At 40.4% G+C, this 23,329-nt stretch overlaps 1 protein-coding gene across 4 annotated transcripts in view; it reads right to left on the bottom strand.

Moving 5' to 3' along the window:
• Window positions 1–23,329, bottom strand: part of MOCOS (molybdenum cofactor sulfurase) — a 229,206-nt gene that overhangs the window by 134,523 nt on the left and 71,354 nt on the right. For 3 of the 4 annotated variants that reach the window (XM_054814508.1, XM_054814512.1, XM_054814509.1), the window contains one exon: window positions 5,286–5,927. In XM_054814508.1, the coding sequence (XP_054670483.1) occupies window positions 5,286–5,927 (642 nt within the window). Of the gene's footprint in view, window positions 1–5,285; window positions 5,928–14,280; window positions 14,343–23,329 lie in introns of those variants that run through there. The other variant, XM_054814510.1, reaches the window with a different exon arrangement.

Raw genomic sequence — 23,329 nt, 5'->3', positions numbered from 1 at the left:
AATAAGGACATCCAAGAGTTGTACAAATGAATAGAGGTGGGGCCGACTGACCAAAGGAAACCATCACTGCCAGCTGTATTGCCTCTCCAAAGCTGTTGCTTCTCTTTGGGTGACTGCCCACTAATCCAAGTTCACAAACATGTTTTTAAGTGTTTGGTTGTGCTCTACAAGCATTTATCAGAGGCACTGCTTTCAGTTTATCTCAGATTCAGCAATTTATGGAAAATCCCATGGTGAATCAAGATTAAAAGTGATCCTCACAGCATTCCATTTGGCTCACTGATTTACAATTTTCAGTTTATTCTGACTATGCTGAGATTTTGGGCAGTGAAACAACTTCACTATTGAAAAAAAAAAAAAATCACCTGGAGGATTAGAGTGCAAAATGACACATGAATGCCTCCTTAATGGTGGGAGTTAGAAAATAAAAAGGAATCAGAACTTTCCTTTGCATCAAATACTGAGGAAGCTGGCTGGCCGCAGTGATAGCTCACAGAAAAACACAAAAAACCGTCAACTGCCACCTTGGATATCCTGAGAAGTAACAAGACAGACTGTGTGAAGCTTTCCAGCAGATACAGCAGAGAAGGGAAAGAATAAAAAGTTACTGGAACCTTCTTACAGTCACTCAGAAAGGAAAAAAAACCCCTTTTCCTGTATTTGTCCACAGCTCTTGTTTTGAAAAACAGTTTGTAAAAGTTGTCAGAATTAAGTTCTATCAGCTCAATGAAAGGATTTTGTCTGCCTTTCAGAGAGCAGCTGTGTGAGAATCCTACACAGCTCTGGTCAATGGCCTCCCGCCTCTCCTCCCTGCAGGAGGGCTGGCATGGGGGGGATGAGGATAAGGGAGAGACTTGTTCACCCTCTTGTTGGCTGTTCAGGCTTACGAGTCCCTGTCAGTGGCTGCAATAGGTCTGTCAGGTGCAGGAGGCAGCCTCATGGTGCAAACACCCATCAGAAATTAGATGAAGACCCTCATCACTTCCCAAGTGTCTCATCTGAAAGTCAACACTGCTGTTTGAAAGGATGTTTGTTTCAGGAATTTTATGGATTTGGAAATTCACCCAGAAGTGGTCCTGTTTGGAGATCTCTAAACATCACAAAAATGTGGAAACAGCTTGAACAAAAAGTACTAGTCACCAGGGTGATATTTAAGCCCACTTACCACACTAAAGTAATCATGGGCAGATGGACAGAGTCCTTGAATGTGGAGTCAATGGGCGTACGATAGACTACAAGGTGAGCATGTGCAGAAGTATTGTGCTCTTCTAAACATGGTCCAGTCCTTAGGTGATTTCTCAGCACTGTGAAGAGTTTCTGTGGAATAAACCAGCACCTGTCACTATATTCTCTCTTTCTACACTGACAGAAACATGCAATAATGCTAAAGAGACAACTTCAAGCAAAAGACCAGCTTGTTGCCAAGGGCTACATATCCACCACCCAGCCTCAGGATTTTGGCTCCAGCTCCAGCTCTTGGGATCCTAGCAATAGCCCTCATCCCTACCTTTCTGCCTCCATTTTCCACTCCTCCCTTCCCTTCCCCTCAGCACACACAAACTCAGTATGCAATTGATGCTCCAAACCATGTCACTATACACATACCTGCATAGGCATGCACAGAGTTGTCACAGTGATCTCTAGCACAGTTCTCCACCGTAGTACATGGGTGGTCCCTAATTAAGGTTGTTTCCTGCAGAACTTAAGGTATCTAACCTTTTATCTGCAGGTCATATATATCAGACATTGAATCACCTCAAAAACAAAAAGCTACAGCATCAAGAAAAAAGAAACCCGCTTTGCTTAAGTCCAATGCATCATAGACTTCAAAAGCGTGGGTACTGCTTTGTGGCTGTCAAGTTATTCAAGCAGCAGAGGCAAGAGCCACTTAAACTGGGCAGGGACAAAGTCATGCCATCTGGATTTCCAAAGCTTTTGAAAATCCATTTGGAAATGAAAAACACACAACAGCTAATGCACTAGATATTTCACACCGGTAGACTAAGATGCAGATACCCAATTTACAGATAACACAACAGCTTCTTTTCCCTTAGTCATAAATTCCAGGATGATCAGATCCTGAATAGCACTCCCAGATACAAAAGAAAAATAGGGCAGATGATGAATATTTTATCACTGAATTCTTGCTATACATAATCATATTATTTTATTATCTCATGCTGTGCAGAAAAAAACATGGGAAATGAGGCTAGATTTGTGAATGATAATAATAATTTGTCAAGCTGTTTGATGCAAGGATGAAAATACAATAAACATGATTTTAAAAGTTGAGATAGGAAGACTGGCTACTGCCATGAAATAGGAAAACGTGGCAGTGATTTAAGGGTATTAAAGGAATGTAAAAGAGTCTGCAATAGAATAATTTATATAGCAAGAACAACAAAATAAAGTACAAGAAACACTAGCAAAAGCTGTATCCATTAAGACAAAAGGTAACCATTTTGACAGTCCTGGGAAGGAAAGATGAATAAACACCCTCGTTACACATCTCCACTCAAGTTTCACCTTGACTTAGAAAAAGCCATTTCCTTAGTATACTGCACTTTGATTATGCATGGATGGGGAATACCTTCTGCTAACGGTATTCAGATATACCGATTCTAATCCACTTTTCCACTGGTATTTGTTAGAGTGCAAGTTTCCTTATGAATTACCACACAAAATGGCACGTTTCAGTGTATTCGATCCTGGTGTTAATCCAGCACTGTAAACAGCTTTTTTAAAAATCAAGTTTAAGAAATCAATCTTTGAAATTACAAAGGCATGTCTAAAGAGAGAATGGAGATGGAGCTCCGTAGAGGTGCGCAGCATCAATCACAGAAGCACAGAGGCTGGAAAGGACCCCTGGGGATCTCCAGTCCAACCTCCTGCCCAAAGCATATCCAGCTGGAGGAGGTTGCTCAGGGCCTTCTCCAGTTAGGTTTGGATACCTCCAAGGATGGAGGCTCCTTACTGCAATTTGGCAGAGATATAACCTGGCTAGAGTTGCTGTTTATATGAGAAATAATGACCCAGGTGTTTCAGTCACTAGCAAAGAAATGGAAATGTGGCCCACAGATAAGGTAATCATATTAGCTTTGGCCATGGTGGCCTGGCATTTCATTTGAAGTGTAGTAGTTCTGTTCCTGACTGCTCTATCTGTATTTTATTATCAGGAAAACACTTTAAAAACATAACAAAGCAAAACCCCATAACAACTAAAAGAAAAAATAAATAAATTTGGATGATATAGCTTGGAGGACATTGATTGAGAATTTCAATGCTGCTGGTTTTATTTTTTCAAGAAAGTGGTTATCCTCATTCCTGACCTATCTTTGAAAACTTCAAGCCTCTCTAGGTAGGACTTTTAAGTCTCCACAGTTCACTGGGAATTACAGACAGCATCAATAATGCTCTAAACATGAATTTTTAAATATTAGGTTTTCAAATAATAATCAATGGATTAGATGAGAACAAATGTAAATATTTACCTATGTACAATGACTCAGACCATGTGCGTTACACTTTGGTGTCTAACGTAAACTAGTATCACGTGCCTGGGTATCTAGCTGTCAGATTTGATTATTTGAGTTAGGTTCCCTCATGCCAAGATTAGACACTCTGTACCCAGCCTGACTGAGAAACCAAATTGGACAAATTCCTTTGTTTATAACTATGTAGTAGAAAAAGGTTAAAGCAGGCCCAGTAAAAAAGCCCTTGAAAGCAGTGGAAGCCTCAAATACCTGAAAGGCTTATAATTAGTCAGCCTCTGAAAACTCCTGAAAAAGATATCAAAGATAGAGCTCCCCTCAAGGTTCCCACATACCTTTCCCCTCCTAATTAAAAAAAAAAAAGTGTAAAAGAAGAATTGAGATCTAAACCACATTTCAGGTATTTTTATCTGCTATGCAATCTCAGGAGTCAAGTGTCAATTACCTCTAGAAAAGCCACTCAGAAATTAGAGCCTGCCCAGGTCAAATTAAAGCAGGTTTTCTCCTTGTCTCACAGATGACACAGGAGCACCCTGGGATCCCATGATTTTTACGCCCTTTCACCCTGACTTTCAGTGAGTGCTGCACTTCAAAACCTTTTTGGTTTGGAAAAACTAGAACCAGAGGTCAGAATGCCAATGTTTCCCTGTTGTTTTTATTTCTAAATTAAAAGATTAACTGGACGTTCACCGTACCAATTTCCGTTTCAGAAATAATGCAAGGCCTCATGCACCAAGAGAGCCAGGCTAATGCAGCCAGCCTCTGCATTTAGCCATGTGGAACTGAAACCCCACAGCAGCACTCAGAGCACACACCTAGAAGAGGTGCACACACCTGAAGCATTGTTATGCATTACTACATGTACAGGGAGAGGTCAGACATTTACATCATGGGAGATGCAGGACTTTGTGCTGCTGAATACACATCCATAAACAAATGCCAGGCACGAATGGCTTTTCTTATATTTTCCCCTTTTCACCTCTAGCCTCTCCCAAGGACTATAATTTAATATTAAATGCTGATCTCAAGCGTTTCCTTTGTGCAGATATATTGGATGTGAGACAGGAAGGAAGACCCTTTACTGCATTTATGTAAGCTGTGGCTAGCATGACGGAGAGAGGCAGAGAGACCAAGCATTGCTAAGAGTGGCGTTTCAATGTGTTAAGGGACTGGGGAGGCTTATCCACTATGCTGCACTTCCTTCTGTGTGTATGTTTGACCTCCTGTAGGCATCCTCTATTTTCTGTAGGAGAGCTTCACAGCTTCTCTAGAACCTCAGTCAGGGAATAAGAGTGCTACAAATATTTGTCCTAGGTAATTTATCTTACTGAACATGTTGTTCTGATACAGCTTCTTTTGAGAGTACAGCATGCCACCCTTCCAGTGAAATACATGGACCTTACTTTCCAATTTCACTGAGGGTCATTATATTGTGTGATCAACCTTGGCCTGGCTGCTCCAGGTGCAGAGCTTCACAAACAAATCAGGGTTCCACTGAGGTATCTTAAAAATAAATTAAAAAATGCACAGACTGATTTTTATGTCACTCAATGAAGCCTTATATTTTTACCAGTTGTGACAAACTAGATCAGGGAAGGAAGGTAGATATTTCAGATGATGCTCTTCAGAAAGAAGAAAGAATACTAAGAAGAAAACAGTTAGATGTGACATACCTATCCAACTGCACAAAGAAGCATAGGTGTCACAGCCCAGTGCATGCACCAACCCTAAGACATTTGTCTGACAAAAACAGTTTCAGAAAAACCCCCCCTGTTTTGTTAAACAAAGCCTTACCTTTCTGCTATAGATTTCCTTGGGAAATAAAAATCCTCTCCTGCAAGATAAGCAGCTGCAGTTCCACCTCCGAAATAGGTTTTCTTCAAGAGGGGGGCAATCCGGTTGTTTACCAATAATGCTCCTAAACCAGTCGGGAATCCAAAGATTTTATAGAATGAGATGGGAATAAAGTCAGCTTGGTGAACTCCCAAGTCTAATGGAGAACTGCTCACGTACGAAGCTGCATCTAGTAGAACAAACCACTTCCCTGGTATTTTGATGGGGTGGAGTTTTCCAGATTTTATGTCCTGTATCCATGAGAGGGGATATTTGGTACCAGAAAAATTACTCTGAGCTGGATAAGAGAAAAGATGAGGTGTCATGCAGTTTTGCTCTTCAGCTGGTAACCTGTTTTTTTCCGATAACAAGATTTCCTTTGGTTTTATTGGAACAGACAAGACATTCATTGAGGCAGTTATCCCCCTCATACCCACCACAGATGTGTGGCTGTCAGTTAGGTAACAAAATCGACTGCTGGGTTGCTTTGTGCCTTCAGGTATCCAAGGAAATGCTTCTGCTACCAGTTTAAGTGCAGCTGTGCATCCAGATGTGAAAATGATGGTGTAATCTTCAGCAGTAGTGTGAAAGTGTTGCAATATTCTGAAAAATGGAAAAAAAATCCAATTATTTTCTGATTTGTATATTTTATTGCTGTATGATATATTTTGGTTTTCCTCAGCATAAATTCTTCTGCTCTGACACCTGATGAGTAGAAGTAGACAGGTTTTGCCAAACAGCACAATAAACTTCAACAAATGTAACGCAAATCATTTTGCCCACAAGAGACTCTTTCCAACACTGTAGTGAACGTGGCTGTGTTTTTAAGGATAGAAGCCAATTCTGCCTGGCTCTGAATAGAGTGGCCAGTCTGGTCCCTCAGTGGGGTCAGAATCAAGCCTGCATATGATTAAAATCACACTGTCCTTGAGAGAGCCCAGTTTTATTTGCAATCTATTAGGAGGTTTAGCTTACAAAGCATTTGGAGCAGACAGAATATCTTTCAGTTAAAAAAAATAATCTCCTTAAATACTGGGCATCTCAATTAAGGGTCACAGGATTCAACAGGGAAACCTTAGCATACAGCTTTACTTCTTGCTTACATTATCAACAACAGAAACAGAAGACAGTAAGAAGCAACATATGCTTCCCATGTGCCTTACGCACATGAGGCTGTAATCTCTGTATTCCGCAAAGATAGCCTAAACCAGAAGCAACCTAATGTCTTCCAATGAGCCAGACTACGAAAACTTAAGCAAGCCGGTCTCTAGGGACACGTCTGCACTACAGACAGGTGGTAAGTGGCGCAAGCAAGAATTCTAACTTCTTCAAAGAGAGAGCGGGGCAGCATTAGACTCTTGTTTCTAGGAGAAAGGAACTGTGGAAAGTGGGTTAGTAAGGAGGCCATGGACATAATTTTGTATGTGGCTTATTTTTGTATGACATACAGTCATATTGGACAGATCTTGGCATCATTGCACTGATATAAACACAAATTATAAAAAGGTTGCACAATTTCAAGGAAAAAAAATCCACAAATACCAAATCAATCAATAGCAAAGTATCAAGCTTTCTATGTTTTTACCTCTGTGAGCACTAGGACAAGTTACATAGTCACATCTATATGCATACATAGAATTCCTTTCACGTTAAAAAGCCAGGTGTCAGGAGCAAATTCTTAATATGTAACATCTCTTCATAAGAGCAAGCTGATGAACAGCAACAAAAAGCATGCTGAAGACTCATATCAAGCCTGCTCCTCTTCTACTTTCTACACTTTCTCCGCTGTCCTCCCCAGTCAGCCTCTTTGTGCCTCACAGGCTGAGTGGGAGGTGAGACACGGCTAGGCAAAATGCCAGATTTTACTCAGGAATAACAACCTGCATTTCTACACAGGAATTGTAGTCGCTTACTGCAGCACTTCATTTGACCGAAAGACACAGTAAAATGACAATGGCTGGGATGCAGGCATGGTGGATCGGGTTTTAATGATGGGATGCTGTTGTCCAAGCACGAATATCAGAGCCAGTGAGTACTTTTATTAAACATTTTCACAACTTTACAAAACAATAAATACTATTATGGGTTGTTTAGGCTCACAAATAGTGACAGCTCTATGTTTAATTCATAAATGAGAGAGACAAAACTCATGCACATTGGTAGTACTTCCACTATGTTTAGTTTTAAATCATTCAAATTCAGAAACAGTCAAACAGTTCTGAAATAAAATCTATGATATAACATGGATGCATTTATCTATCCAGTTCAGTGTCAGAAACTACCTTTCACATGAAAAAAGTCAAGATTTAAGGTATAATTTTGAGAAGTGCCCAAATGAATTAGAACCATTTTTTAAACGTATTTAAGTTCCTAAAGCTAGAGAAACAACCAAGTTACATTTCTAATTGACTTCAAAAGGAAATAGGTACTTTTGTGAATCTCATTAGGTACCTATTTGCATTTTGGGTCTTTAAATGCCTCATAAAAGTGGTATGATTCCAGTACTTGCAAAAAAGGTAGAATTTTCTAAGCCAGACTTAAATTTCAGCTGAAGTATTTCTAATGTTAAAAAAGGAAAATAAATAAATAAAGCAGTATCAACTGAGTTTAGGGAATTTCCTTCTCCAGAATGACTTCTGAAGCACAGAAGAGCTGCAAGCACTTCAGAATAAGGTTTATAAAATGAATACCACAAACTCCTGAACTGGAGCAGCACTGCTATGATAAAATCAGAGTACTTAGGGATAGAAAACTGCAGTATGTCTGAATGACTTCTGCAGCCCACAGTACTACATCCTCTGTTTTGACATGAATATTGGGAAGCACTGGCTATTACACATGGAATTCCTAATGCTCTCTTGTCTTCGTGTAAGACATACCCCATTACAGTGAAATGCAGTTCACCTTTATTACACTCCTGGAAGATTTATAGCCATATATAAGGTCGTTGTTGGCAGCAGGACTAAAGACTTGCAGTAGAAAACTGATAGCTTGATCTACTATAGCTCACAGCTGCAAACAGCAATGTGTTTTATAGTACTACAAATTTCCACTTTTCAAGGGACTCTTTGGAAGAAATGACTAAGAGGATAATTGTTTCATTAAACATGCTGATACAGCTGTGCCATCACAGGGAAGATGGCAGAAAGGCTGAGAAACTTGACCTAGTACCTTTCTTTCAGGCTGGCAAGGTGTGCGAGGAAGCTGCACACTCCATCTTTGCAGTACATCGAAGACGCACCATGACCCACCACCTCTTCTCTGTGTCCTCTCACCTCACCAAGAGCACACAGATCACAACACAAGGAGGTCAATAACACACGCCCAAGAAGCCAGTCCAGGGGGAAGCCACTGAAGATGCCCTCACTCAACCACACTACCCTGTGCACACTCATATTCTTAGACCTCTCTGTTAGCTGGTTTTAATCATAGAACCATAGAATCATAGAATCATAGAATGGTTTGGGTTGGAAGCACCTTAAAGATCATCTAGTTCCAACCCCCCTGCTGTGGGCAGGGACACCCTCCACTAGACCAGGTTGCCCAAAGCCTCATCCAACCTGGTCTTAAACACTTCCAGGGATGGGGCCTCCACAACCTCTCTGGGCAACCTGTTCCAGTGCCTCACCACTCTAACAGGGAAGAATTTCTTTCTAACATCTAATCTAAATCGACCCTCCTTCAGCTTAAACCCATTACCCCTTGTCCTGTCACTACACTCCCTGATAAACAGTCCCTCACCATCTTTCCTGTAGGTCCCTTCAGGTACTGGTAAGCCACAATTAGATCTCCCCGGAGCCTTCTTTTCTCCAGGCTGAACAATCCCAACTCTCTCAGCCTGTCCTCATAACAGAGGTGCTCCAGCCCTCTGATCAGCTTCGTGGCCCTCCTCTGGACTCGCTCCAACAGCTCCATGTCTCTCCTGTACTGGGGCCCCCAGAGCTGGATGCAGTACTCCAGGTGGGGTCTCACCAGAGCAGAGTAGAGGGGCAGAATCACCTCCCTCGACCTGCTGGTCATGCTTCTTTTGATGCAGCCCAGGACACGGTTGGCTTTCTGGGCTGCAAGCGCACACTGCCGGCTCATGTTTGAGCTTCTCATCAATCAATACCCCCAAGACCTTCTCCTCAGGGCTGCTTTCAATCCATTCCTCGCCCAGCCTATAGCTGTGCTTGGGATTGTGCCGACCCATGTGCAGGACCTTGCACTTGGCCTTGGTGAACTTCATGCTGTTCGCACGGGCCCACCTCTCCAGCCTGTCAAGGTCCCTCTGGATGGCATCTCTTCCCTCCAGTGTGTCGACCGCACCACACAGCTTGGTGTCGTCGGAAAACTTGCTGAGGGTGCACTCGATCCCACTGTCCATGTCACCAACAAAGATGTTAAACGGTGCTGGTCCCAGTACTGACCCCTGAGGGACGCCACTTGTCACCATTCTCCACTTGGACATTGAGCCATTGACCGCAACTCTTTGAGTGCGACCATCCAGCCAATTCCTTATCCACCGAGTGGTCCATCCATCGAATCCATGTCTCTCCAATTTAGAGACAAGAATGTTGTGTGGGACAGTGTCAAATGCCTTGCACAAGTCCAGTCAGATGACGTCAGTTGCCCTTCCCTTATCCACGGACGCTGTAACCCCATCATAGAAGGCCACCAAGTTTGTCAGGCACGATTTGCCCTTACTGAAGCCATGTTGGCTGTCACCAATCACCTCCTTATCTTCCATGTACCTTTTAAAGAGTTGCCGTGAGAGTTTTGGATCTTCATGACTGCAGTTGAGCCAAAATGCCTTACTACTGGTAGGGAAAGTCAAATGATTTTCAACCAAGCTTGCTGTCTCATTTTGTACATTTAACACGCACATAATTAATAATGGGCTTTATATGTAAAGACATCTATAATCAAGTCATATATTTTGAGGGAGAAGGCATATTATCTAACTTATCTAATCCAACAGCCTGAATAATAGTTTAATTAGAACTAGACACTCCACATATTGCCACTGGCAGGTCTGCAGAAGGTAAAGGCTACTGATTTGTTCAGCTACCTTATGTACACAGTGTCACCCAAAGTTAGATGAAAGGGATGCCCTCCAAAGCTGCTGCCTGGCTGCTATTACGTCATGCAAGAACCCCCATGTTCCTCCTCGCCACCAGCTCCTCATTTGTGGCTCTCAGCAGCAGATCAGCAGCAGTGCTCCCACAAAGGTACAGGTGTCCATACTATACTATCTCCATTACAGCCTCCCAAAATTCCATTGATTTACATGGCTTTTCTTCCATGCTTCTAGGTTTTAAATACTTCTAAAATGTGTTTTATAGAAGTTTCTCCACTCTCTTCAAATTTACCATTTTGCAAACACCTGTGAAAAGCTAAACAACAACTTATATTACTAGGTTTTGGTCCTTCCACACTTTAATTCAAATTGGTGCAAACATTTCAATTGCTAGTTGGCAAGAGCAAAATATGGCCAAGGAGTTTGTGATTTTTGTTTTATATTTGTATTCACATTTTTATTTAGATTATATATGAGCTTTCATAAATACTGTCAGTACAATGGTTTTCTAGCCAGTAAATGATCTAGCTAAAAACAAACCCTTCTAAAAGTTTAAGTATTGCTATTGTAACAAGAGATTCAGATTTGCAGACAGAGGCATAGTTACCTATTCAACAGTATGAGTTTAGGTAGCACATTGTAAAGGCTTCTTTTCAGCTGCATATTTACATATAAAAATTCTTTATTATTATAAAATTCTGCCATTGTCATGCTACCCTGGAGAACAAATCCAGTTTGGACTTGTACTGAGAGGTGCTTAGCTTGAGCCTCAGAAATTTCATCACACTGTTTTCTGCTGTATGGAAACTCTGAAAAGATGCAACATACTGTTGTCTAAGGAATAAGTTTTGTATGAATAGCATTTAAAAAAAATTTAAAAAATATTTCTCATAGAGGGTAACACTTTCCATAACTGGTTTTTTAATCCTTTGTACACACATGTGCAAGCGAGAAGTATAGACATTGGCTGCATCTGCATTTCTGAGTAAGAGCATTTTAACCTTCCTCTTTTATTAATTAAGGGTCAGCTCCAGCTATCAAAGCAGTCAGTTGAAAAATTCTCACCGACTTCAGTGAGGGATCTTAAGGTCTTTTAAACTGCTGTGGTTGTTACAGACACCAGGACCTGCACCCATATTTTAGGCTTAACTTTATGTGCAGCAGTAGTTCTTTGGTACATGATCTCTCTACGTATATGAAGAAAAAAGGAATGGAACATGTAGGCATCCTCATTTAAGCCAATGCAGAAAGATACCATAAAGCATACAGTGCTTAACACACATCCCAAAGTTTCCTTGATTTGTCTCATTGACAGAAGAAGTGACAGCATAGCTTAACTAGTTACACCTATATCCACAAGGGGAATGTTCTGGTTTACTAAACTAAAAACACAAGCCTTCTGGGTAGGAAAAGTCTTATATCTTATTTTGTAAAGCCAAGGTCTACTCAGTTCAGTATGTCACAGCACCGTATTATATTCTCGTTGTCAATTCCCAAACCAAACACAAAACCAAACTGAAAACTGTGAATATTTTTAAGAATCAAATGTATTTAAGCAGGAAAAAAATCTACCAAGTCTGTCTTCCTCCAGAAAAACATTAATTTGATGAAAAAAGCCCTTGTACAGGTTTGCGTTTTTTTCTCTTAAAGCAATGTTTTCAACAGAAATCTATGCTGTATCATCTCTGCGACCTGTGCAGCTAACCCAGCAGAGGTCCATCAGATTGAAGGGTTTGCCCATGGATTAATACCTGCATAAAGAAGAGCAGTGGGATAAATAATCCTTTATAGTTGTCTCTCAAAGTTTGTTCAGTCCTCTTTTCTGTGTTAGTTTCCTCTCTCATACTGACAACACACAAATTTAAACCTTTCAGAGCATGTGCTAACTGTGAAATAGGCATGAACCGCTCTATTTATCCTCACTAGTTACATCCACATAAACTTGTTTTCTGACTATTTTACTCAAAAGGCACTCATTCTGAACCCAGTTTCTTCCCATTTCAGCTTGCACGAGAGTGATTAGGATCTCACCCATTTACATGACTGCTGCTTATGGCAACACCGAAATTAGCTTCCTGAATGTATGAAATAAATTATTAGCTACAATGCACCTCATAAGCTCCACTTAGCATAGGCAGCTGGTGGAAAAATCCCTCCCTTTCTATTTGAAAGCATCACTTTCTTTAGGCATTCACACTCAGCCATCTGAATTGAAGCATTATAATCCATTACATTTATTCTCCTAGGCACTGCCCGATTCACTGGAGACACACTGTGGAAATACCTGTTTGCTTACAAAGGGTCATAGTTGGTTTTCACTAAATAAATCCCTTTTCCAATTCTGCCAAGCTGGCAGCACAGCAGAATTCCTGGAGTTTTCCTCACACAACAGAACTGCTTAAGAAGAGCAGAAGCTCTTTAATGGCTACAAAATATCTTCCTGCAGAAAAAGATGCTTTGATGAACAAAGCCTATGAGAAACACACACCCTGACCGAAAGGTGTTGACACTCATTACAAAGTGCACATCCAAAAAGTGTTCAGTGTCATGTCACACCAGGCATACAGAGGGAGCAAACTCAGATTTAGGGTGGTATTATGGCACAGCATATAACAAGAAGAGCAAAACAGTCGGAAGGAATCATGAAAACCATAAAATCTGATACTGCAGGCTACCTGTTGGTACAGTTTGTTCTAACATACAAATATAAATTCTCTCACTGACAGATGCCTATAACTCCTTTAACTTTCTACATGTGGCAGAAACCCCTGGGTAACTGTTTCCTTTGCAATTAAATAGTTATTTTTCTGTGTAGAGAGGGAAGATCAATAGCTACATGATTTTAAAACCACTTTGTGGATATTTTTTGTAAGATCAGCCACATCCATTTACTCCGGTGCTTGAACAATTGCCAAAGATTTGTAAAAACTCTCATGAATCCTGGTATTTTCATTAATTAGGACACAAATGACTCTACAAATTTATACCATAGGCTCTTCAAATTAAAATTCACCACCTACTATTCAAGTCAACCAGGAAGGAAATGGAAAAAATAACCCATATTTTAGGCAACCATTTAAGGAGGACTAGCCACAAACAGCAAACAGCTCGTGAACAAACCATTACAAATTGTATTTGCACAAACTAATTGCCAAATAGAAAATAACAAATTAATCTGAATCAGTTTGTAAATCATTCAAGTACTAAAATTCAAAGTATTTTTGCAGCAAATCTTAGGTCACCACGAGAAAGCAAAATTAAAACAAAACAGGAAGATTTTGTACATGGACTAGCATATTGCCTCAGTTGCTATCTAGGGCAACTTCAGCATGAGATGTCTTCATCACAGTATCTTCTTCCAAACAACTAAGGTCACTGTATTTTCCCTTTCCAAACTCCTCTTACCCAGCACAGACCATAAGTTTTTTTTATTTAGACATCCCCTGAGCAGAAACGAAGAATGCATCAAGATTGACTTGAATGATGAACGCTCAAGACAGCACAGTACCAGCCAGAGGTATCACTTCTACCAGTAGTATGTGTAATAGCCTATTGACAGGCGAACAAATTAAAGGACGTGCATATGTAAATTCACCTTAAAACATCTACGCTGTGGACACCAAAGCACATCACCCTTTAGAGTCATTCAAAAGCTACAGGCTCTACAACAGGCAGCTCATCTGACCTAAGCTAGAAGACTACTTCAGGCTGAGATGTCTCACCCTTGCTATGTCCAGTTCCTTCCACTGCCTGCCAAAGGCATCTAAATGCCTTGTGCATCGTACACAGCTACTCTTACCCAGCTTATCCTTCTACCCAGCTTAATCTCACCTTCAGTATCTTTGGAACACAACCATCCCTCTTTCCAATCTTACTCAGTAAGTCCTGATCTCTAACCTTTCCACATGTTCTGAGCTCCTGCCGGAGAGACTCGTTCCTCAGTGTGGCAGTGTCTAATTAATTCTGCTAATGCCAGCAAGCATCACTGGCATAAGGACTGCTTACCTCCCTGAGGGATATCTGCCGGTAACTGGTCAGAAGTTACTTCACTTTGTTTTCTGATTCTTGGAAAGTGGAGCATGACACTTGGCTATTTTCCAGCAGTATAACAAGTATAAACTTGTAAAGGTTGTTTCAGAAAAAAATATAAAAAGGAAAAAAAAAAACATACTTAGGTTTTCTGATGGTTCCACATTCTCAAGCTTTTGCAGTGCTTAACCTTTTAAGTAACCTCAGATAAGAAATTAAATATTCTTTTTCTAAGAAATTAAAAAATTAAATACTATTAATATTAAATATTATGAGGCTAAAAACCCCTCATAAACTAGACTTTTTTTTTTTTAATAATATACCATTGCTTCCAATCTCTTTTTAACATTATTCTTTGCTTAGCTTTTCTTTAATGGAATTTGTTTCTAGATCAGCTTTAGCCTTTAAACTGTGTACTTTTGTGATCTCTACAGCTATGGTAGGGATTTTTTTTTTTGTAGTGGTTTTGCAACCAGTTAAAAAACTACAGCAAATTTTTTTTTGAAACAGTATGTCACGTACTCCAGACAGTGTGACCCTAGTCAATCTCTTTTCCCTGTTGGTGCCAGAAAATAGAAGAATGGATGTGTGACGACCAGTAACTCTCTATGACCCATTTACAAAATGGATTTGCCACCAAAACCAAGTAAGTTTGACCTATTTGCACATTGCCTGGTGTTTTTGATTGTAAAGTGCAAGTAACTAAGCATAGCTTCAAAAGCATAACCCAGCATTTCTCATACCATCCAGCAACAGTTCAGCTTATTCTGTGGCGCACGAGTAAAACACAGACATACGCTCATTACTTATTGAGTCTTCCATTACTTATTTAGTCTTTGCATTTTTACTTTGGTACTGCTAAGGTAGTTTTGAGAGCTGGAGAGTAGGAAAGCAGCTGTGTCGATGAGCCTGTGCAGCTCCTGTGTCCTGGGGCTTCTTTACACCAGCTCCACACCAGTCCGTCCCTGAGCTGTGCTAGGGATCAAAGCACAGCAGTTGTGACAAGGTGTGACAGTCCAAAACTCTCCCACATGGCCAGAAATCTTCCACCATCTCCCTTCTGAAGGTTAAGGACTCACGTTGTACACATCTAGACTCAATCACTGTTACTTATAGTTATTGGACAATGGATATGCCAGAGACTACAGCCTGTGAGGAGTACAGCTGCCTCCTTGGTAGGATGCACCACTCGGCAGACATCTTCCCAGTGCTGAGATCCATCTGATGGGTCGTTGTCCAGTTCCTGCTCTGAAACAAAGCCTTGATCCTAGTCTTGAAACACATGAACTGCAAACGAAAATAGCTATCACATATATATTGCTGACTCTTCAATATTAACCTGTTCCTCTGGGAAATTTGCTAAATACACAGTGAAAGGAGTCAGACAAAACCAAAATGCTTTCATGTCAAAAGGAGTCAGCTACATAAAACAGACCCATAGCAGTGAAGAAGTACTCTGATCTCACACATCCAGAAGCTCAGAAACTGGCCATTTCCAGTACAACCTTTTAGATCCACCTCTTCAACGTATTTCCACAGTATAACTGATGGGCTGACTACAAAAAATCAGTATACCTGTAGCCAGAGCTTTCTTGCTCAAGGAAAAGAAAAAAAGAAAGATGAAGAAGGGATAATTTCTTCCAATTCATAAAAGGTCTGTACTGTAAGTTCACATTTACTTGGGAAATCCTTAGGCCCAGAACCTCAGAGGTACTCAGGTGCTTAAGCAGGAATTAGATGATTTCGTGAATCTGGGCCTTGGTTACTATGGTGACAGGGACTCTGGCAAACACTCATAAATAGGCCTTATTTCATCAAGGGTTGCTTTTCAAGTACTATGCTTTTGTCTGGAAATGGTTTTAGATGAAGATGTTAATCTGAAATCACCTCAGTCTGCTTTCAAAATTCAGAGGGCTTCCGTAAATCTATTCATGCATTTCAACAGCATTTTACTTTACATGGCATAGGTATCCCAGGCAAATTAGACAAATCAGCAACAGCAGCTTGTACTTCCCCTTGCTCAGGTGAAAGCCACAAGAGTGAAGTCTGGAAGACTGCTGACCATTGTTTATTTGCCATTTGTTTTCCATGTAGCGTGATGGCCCACCTCAGCAGCATAGCTCTGATTTTGCTTTTGTGCTGGTTTTGTCTGGGGTAGAGTTAATTTTCTTCGTAGTAACTAGCATGGGGCTACGGTTTGGATTTGTGCTGGAAACAGTGTTGATAACCCAGGGGTGTTTTCGTTACTGCTGAGCAGTGCTTACACAGAGCCAAGGCCTTTTCTGCTCCTCACACCACCCCACCAGTGAGTAGGCTGGGGGTGCACAAGGAGTTGGGAGGGGACACAGCCGGGACAGCTGACCCCAACTCGGCAAAGGAATGTTCCATACCATATGGTGTCATGCTCAGCACATGCAGCTGGAGGAAGAAGAAAGAAGGAGGGGGGTGTTTGGAGTGATGGCGTCTTCCCAAGTCACCATTATGTGTGATGGAGCCCTGCTGTCCTGGAGATGGCTGAACACCTGCCTGCCCATGGGAAGTGGTGAATGAATTCCTGGGTTTGCTTTGTTTGCGTGCGCGGCTTTTGCTTTACCTGTTAAATTGTCTTTATCTCAGCCAGGAGTTTTCTCACTTTCATTCTTCTGATTCTCTCCCCCATCCCGCTGCGGGGGAGTGAGCGAGTGGCTGTGTAGTGCTCAGCTGCCGGCTGGGGTTAAACCACGATAGTTCCATGCAAAGGAAGAACATTGAAGCACTTCACACAAAACCACAAAAACCTCCTATTAGTGCGAAGGGCAGTGACAACACTATGAAGAGCAGAGCCAGTAATCCTTGGCACATGAGTTCTTGAAACTTGCAGGACCCTCATACTTTGCTAAATCAGTGGACTATCTGATGACTTGTGAGTTAAAAATAACACGACACCATGAATGTTAGCGAAACCATCCTGGTGACCATAATTACAGAATTGCTCAAGCGTGAAAGGCTTTTCTGCTTGTTTGCTGAGCTGACCAAAGGATTCTCGGTGTCAGCGTGCAGTTGCTGCACGCTGTTCGCACTGAGCCACATTCCTGTTTTGGCTCAAACAGCCCCAAGATTTCCCAGAAATTATGAATGGATGTTTGCTCATATGGGAAACATCATTTCTGCCTGTCAAGTTGCTCTTCATTCACTTTAAATCCTGACAACTGTGCTTCCAGTGCTCCTGGCAGTTGAGGGAGAAACTGTTCTACACATGATGGATGCAACAAGGCATAAATGACTGCTGAGGGATACTCTTGCCTTGCCTTAAAAGAGAACCTGTTGCAATCTACGACAAAGACATTAGGGAACAAGGAACAACAAAAGCATTTTAAGGAGCTCACGAGTGGCATTTTTAGAATCATAAAATGAAAGTAGCTTAGAGGGAACTTAAAGCAACTTGAAACTCATAGCATCACAAAACCTCCATATAAATGCCATTGCTTTACTAATTGAACAGAAAATATTAATCTAACTCAGGAACCAGCCACTGCATATGTGAGAGGGAGCTAAGAGAAATATTTTGTAACTTGCTGCAATCCTTCCCATATTGTCTGAGGATCATTCTGTTCAAAACGAAATGGACATGGAAATTACAAACTGAAGATAATGCTGTTAAAGTGCCCCACTAGTTAATTCTGATATAAATTAAAGCTGCTATTGATTAGAAAGTTCACCCCAGAGCATGTATGTTAAGTAACCTTTCCTTTTTGCAATATCTGCTGCCTGGCAGCAGCAAACATTATGAAATCAAAAGTAACTAAATAGTATACCAATAACCATAATTTCCTATAATTCTTCTACATTGCATTCTCATCTTGTAGAGCTGCTAGGCAGAAAACCTGAGCCAGAAAATGTAGTAGCTGCCTTGGATTTCTCTTTTTCTCACTATCTAGCTCCTAAGAGATAGAAACCTGACCCAGGAAGCCAGGAAATCCAGATGGGAGATGGTTGGTCCATATGTGGGAATACCCACCTATGTCCCATATATTCTGGGAAACATTCAGAATAGCAAATTGCTGTGAACCACTGCAACCTCACTAAAGCCAATTACAATGAGTAAGGAGCAATACTTATGAACCTGTTTCTGACTTCCCAAGCATGCCATCATGCATAGCAAAGCTAGGGGAAAAAAAAAAAATCAGGTCAGGGAAAGATTGTCAAAATGAACAGAGGACTACTAACACGCGTAGGATATTGCCATGCACAGGATGAGATACTCTGCTCAGCTGAAACAAAACACTCAGCATCTTGTGGGAAGAGACCCACAGATAACACCTTCAAAACAGTGATAAAGTTGACTTTTTAAGTTCAAGATTTTTTACATAATAAAGCCAGGAATAACAGTATGGAAAAACCTCATCATGTTTGACTTCTTTGAAGGGTTAAATGGGATAATCAACAGTTAAGAACATTTGCAAAATTCCTGTTTCTAATTCCAGGTATCAAGGACCTTAATAAAACAAAAGAAAGTAACATGTTGCAGCTGACAACTGAAATCTGCATTGTAGCTTTCAGCACTCCAGTTGACACCTACATGTGTTGAGCTAGAAAAGCAGGAAAACTCATTCTTCTTGATTACATGTAGATACGCAGAAATTGCCAAATTCAGACTTGGCTAACTTCACAATACTGTCCGTGCTTATGCACCAACAAAAATTTTGCTCCTCAGTACAAGATTTCTTAAATTTGGTTATTGTTGAGGGGAGGGGTTAATTATTCTTCTTATTATTACTGGTAAATTTGCGGTCATTGCAGCAGAACTATAGTTGTGACAACACTGATGCAATTCCTATCAGTGTATGCACGTGTAGGGGCACATGTTTTGTTACATACTCACCGCTGCATAAAAGGAAGCCCTCTACCCTTGATTAACTTTCAAGGAAAAATATGGTCTAGAATTTATTGCTGCTGGGATCCAAAAGTCCTGAAAGTGTATTCAAGCTAAAACAAAAGACTGGGTACATTCATGCATTACCTTGTACAGTGATGAAACCCTTTTGGGGAAAATGTAATTGAGTGAATAAATCTTACACTAGACATGGATTTAACCTATAACCCTCTTGCATTAGTGAATCTAAGTGTTCTACAAATTCATCAAAATTGGAAAGCTTTATTAATGGCTGAAAAAAATATATTCCACAAAACCGAGAAATTGCAACAGCCTCTGTGTTACTCTGCAGCATCACATTACAATAGGCTAGCTGTTGTGAAAATGGTCTCTTCTCAAATACAAACCAGATGGGATGTAAGCAGTAAGATCTGATCAGAGATCTAGAGATCTACCAAAGCTGTCCTCCACAGCTCAAATTCCAGCAGGATCAAGTCAGATTTCATACCCACAAAGCAGGAAAACGGAATTCCAAGACGTTTACCTTACAAAGGTTTTTAAGATAAAATCTACTGCCTTTTCCGCTCTGTGTACTTTTTAACTCTACCTATCATGATTTCAGCACTATTTCTGAAGATTTGTCACACCTCCGATGCTTTGATATTAGCTTTGGTAACATCTAATATCACGAGGAGCAGAATGAAAAGTGCAGAATGTATTTGATGAATATTTATTCAGAGTTCTAAGGACATTCACGATATGTTTGTCTGTGCCCTTTGTACATTACTTTCTGCAAACATCCCAGCAAATGTACAGCAAGTAGGAATGATTACAGAATGTTCTAGGAAAGTAAATACTGAACTTGTAATTGTACACTAGAAATCTGATTCTGAGGGCTGTGCTCTTAAAGCCAAAGGCAGAAGCTTAACACTCACCCTGTGTCTCATCAAAGGGTTCAAATTTTGAATTGCAAGATCTCAAAATGAACTGCTGGCAAGCATTCCATCCAACACGGATGTCAGCAGATATTCTTTGGTGAATAACAAACCACACTGAAGAACAGTCTAATTTTTATGGGCAATTTCCAGAATAAGAGATATGAAAGTCCTAACACAGAATAAATAATTATGTTCTTTGCCCAGCTCACTGTCACCAGCTCACTAGGAATTTGTCCAGAAATGGACACCAAGAGGCAACTTTTCTGCAGAAGCCATATTTAAAAGACAATGAAATCCCAGAGGGATGTGTGAAAGTCCATCGTACTGCAGTACATATTTTTAGCTATTACAATTTCAGATTTCATTAAATGTTTGTTCAATGTGACAGGGCAGCAGGAGATAAGCGCTCTGGTGTATCATTTAATACTTTTTTATCATCTGTCTAGACCATCTGGCTGCAACTCAACACTGCATGCCCCTAAAACAAAGGTAGACGCATGAATTGTCAAGAGACGCTATCAAAGTAAGTTACCTATGAGTATTAGTAGAAGGAGACAGAAACAGTAACTGGTCCACTATATAAAGCAGAAGGGCTCTTTCCAAATGCTTGTGATTCAAAGATAATAAAATGTGATGGATACAAAATATTTTATAGTGTTGCTGCTTATTCACATTATAGATCTAGTGGGGTCTTTTTCATTACGCATGATTTTTAAACAAGTTTTTGAAAAGGGCAAAAGTTGCATACATATTTTCAAACTTATGGTTTAATTCTTATATTGCCCTACCTTTTGAAACTCTGCCATTCCCTTGCACAACAGTATCTTCATAGCAATACAGAAATAAAGGTATTGTGACAGCCTGTTGCACAAAACCTTCAAGAAAGCAAATACCTTTACTTAGCCCAAACTATTAGGTAAAACCTTGCTTTGTTGAGATTGGACAGCCATCAATCAGGCTTTGACTCAAGATGCGTAGACGTTGTCCACTAAGCCAGTGCTCATCACATGTATTGCTACTAGTCTGTGTGGCTCAGGGTAGCCTTGGCCACTTTACTTCTGGGTGCTCAACTCTTGCTAGTCATTAGAAAGCTGCTATCAGGCTGACAAGCAAAGGGCGAGAAACGGGAATCAGCACTCAGTGCTTCACTCACCTGTCTTACAATGCTGTTTAGACCACCGCCCCACAGTAAAATTGCTGAGAGTTCAGCACATTCTGGTTAGGTTCCCACAGTTAGAGGCAGGAACCTAAGAGTCCCTACTTTGCACCTTCAAATTTTTCTGTTCTAAAAGGACCTAGCAGTATTTTTGTTCATCTTTTCATTCCTACTAGCCAAAATCAAAATAGTTATCTTTACAACAAAACAGCTCCCTCTCAGCAGAAACCAGAAGCGGTGGGATTCACTAAGTGGACATCCCCGTTCCAGGGTGTTGCGCTTCCCAGGGAGCTCCTGAGGTTAAAGGAGTATTTCTGCATGCTACCATGAGCTGGGCAATTTCTGCACACTACTGAGACTTCCTTCTAAACCATTTAGTCCTGCTGAAACAACCACCACCATTTTTAGTGTACTCACAGTACATTTTGGTTAGAGGTCCACTTATATCAAAGTGTCACATTGCTTGTAGTAATCCAGACACAAGAAATTAGCAAAAGAATATGAAAGATATAAAGCTCTGCTTATACTTATTGCTAAGGCACTGCTTCAAATTTATGTAGGGATGCACTACCGCTGATATCCCACCTTTGTACCACGTAAAGAACTTCATAAAGCTCTCTGAATACCTCTCTGAAAGCAGAACACCCACAATGGTTGGTTATAAAGCAGATTCTGCTGCAGTGTGTCAGTTTTTCATCTGACAGATGTTGGGCAGGTTCTCCAATTCTCTGCATACAGCTACTGATTGATTTGTTTCTTTACTTGAAACAGGAAGGTTACTGCTTCCTCTGCTGCTGTCTTCCCCTCCTCCCTCCCATTTGGCAGCTATTACAGAAAACTCCTGCAGCAACAGCTATCACTTCAAATCCTGTCTATTTTTCACTGGAAGCAGCAGATGTACCCATAACACTTCACTAAAGTTAGCAAGGGAGTGTTGACATGACATATCTGTACTACAAGATCACTGCAGATTTATTGGGTGCTTATGCCTCGGTTCAGGAGAGTATTTAAGCATGTCTTTAACTCTTGACACTTAGCCATTGTTTTCATTTTGTCTAAAACTACATACATACCTAAAAACCTTCTTCAACTGAGACATTACATGGTAAATTCCTCACATTCATCCTCATTTTTCCTCCACTCCCACAAATTACTCAAATGTCTTAAATGTCCTAACAATTTTATACGCGATTCAATATTTCTTTATTAAATGTTGAACCATATTGATTCTTTTTGTTTAACCACAGGTCAAGCAGCAAAATGGAAGCAGACTGTCATTCCTCTCATTGCCAGCAGGCTGGCAGAAAAGGGGGAGATGCTGAGCAGACTCGTAAAGGTTTTTGGCATAGCCTTTTTTGTTTCTTTCTTTCTTTGCATGAACGTCCTTTTGTGGAGGTCTTTTACAGGTAGAGAAATTCTAGGTAAGAAAAGCTACTTTGTTTATAATATTCCTTCAATTTTCAGTACAGATGTCATGATATTTCTGTGCCTACACATTTCTTTAAACATGACTTTCAAGGTTAATTTTTACAAAAATAATTCCACTTAACAACATCTAATAATCATATGTTTATATTTTATATTATATTGTTAATAATAAAATATTATAATTAACATAACTTTTATATTATTGCACTTTGTAGTGTAAGTTTTTAAAAACTCTGCTTCCATTGTCTTCATGCTTCAGCTAACATATGACTACAAGATTAACAGCTAAGGACTGAGCTTAAAAAATCCACCCAAAAAACATTTCCCAAAATCTCACTTCCTCTTACCATGAACTAGTAGTACAGACACACACTTGGTCATTGTTGTTGTTTAATTATTTGCGTTCTTTTGATACACAAGAAGCTCTGCTCACCCACAGGATCTCACTGTGAGAGATGCTGTATGCACACAGTACAAACTAAATTCCCCAAAGAACTTCAGGATGGTTCTGATTGCCTTCCAATTCCCAGAAAAGCCTGCGTG

Source organism: Grus americana, chromosome 2 (assembly GCF_028858705.1).
Source record: "Grus americana isolate bGruAme1 chromosome 2, bGruAme1.mat, whole genome shotgun sequence".
NCBI classification, from domain to species: Eukaryota; Metazoa; Chordata; class Aves; order Gruiformes; family Gruidae; genus Grus; species Grus americana.
Note: the sequence above shows the minus strand (reverse complement) of the source record. Positions and strands in the feature narration are given on the sequence as shown.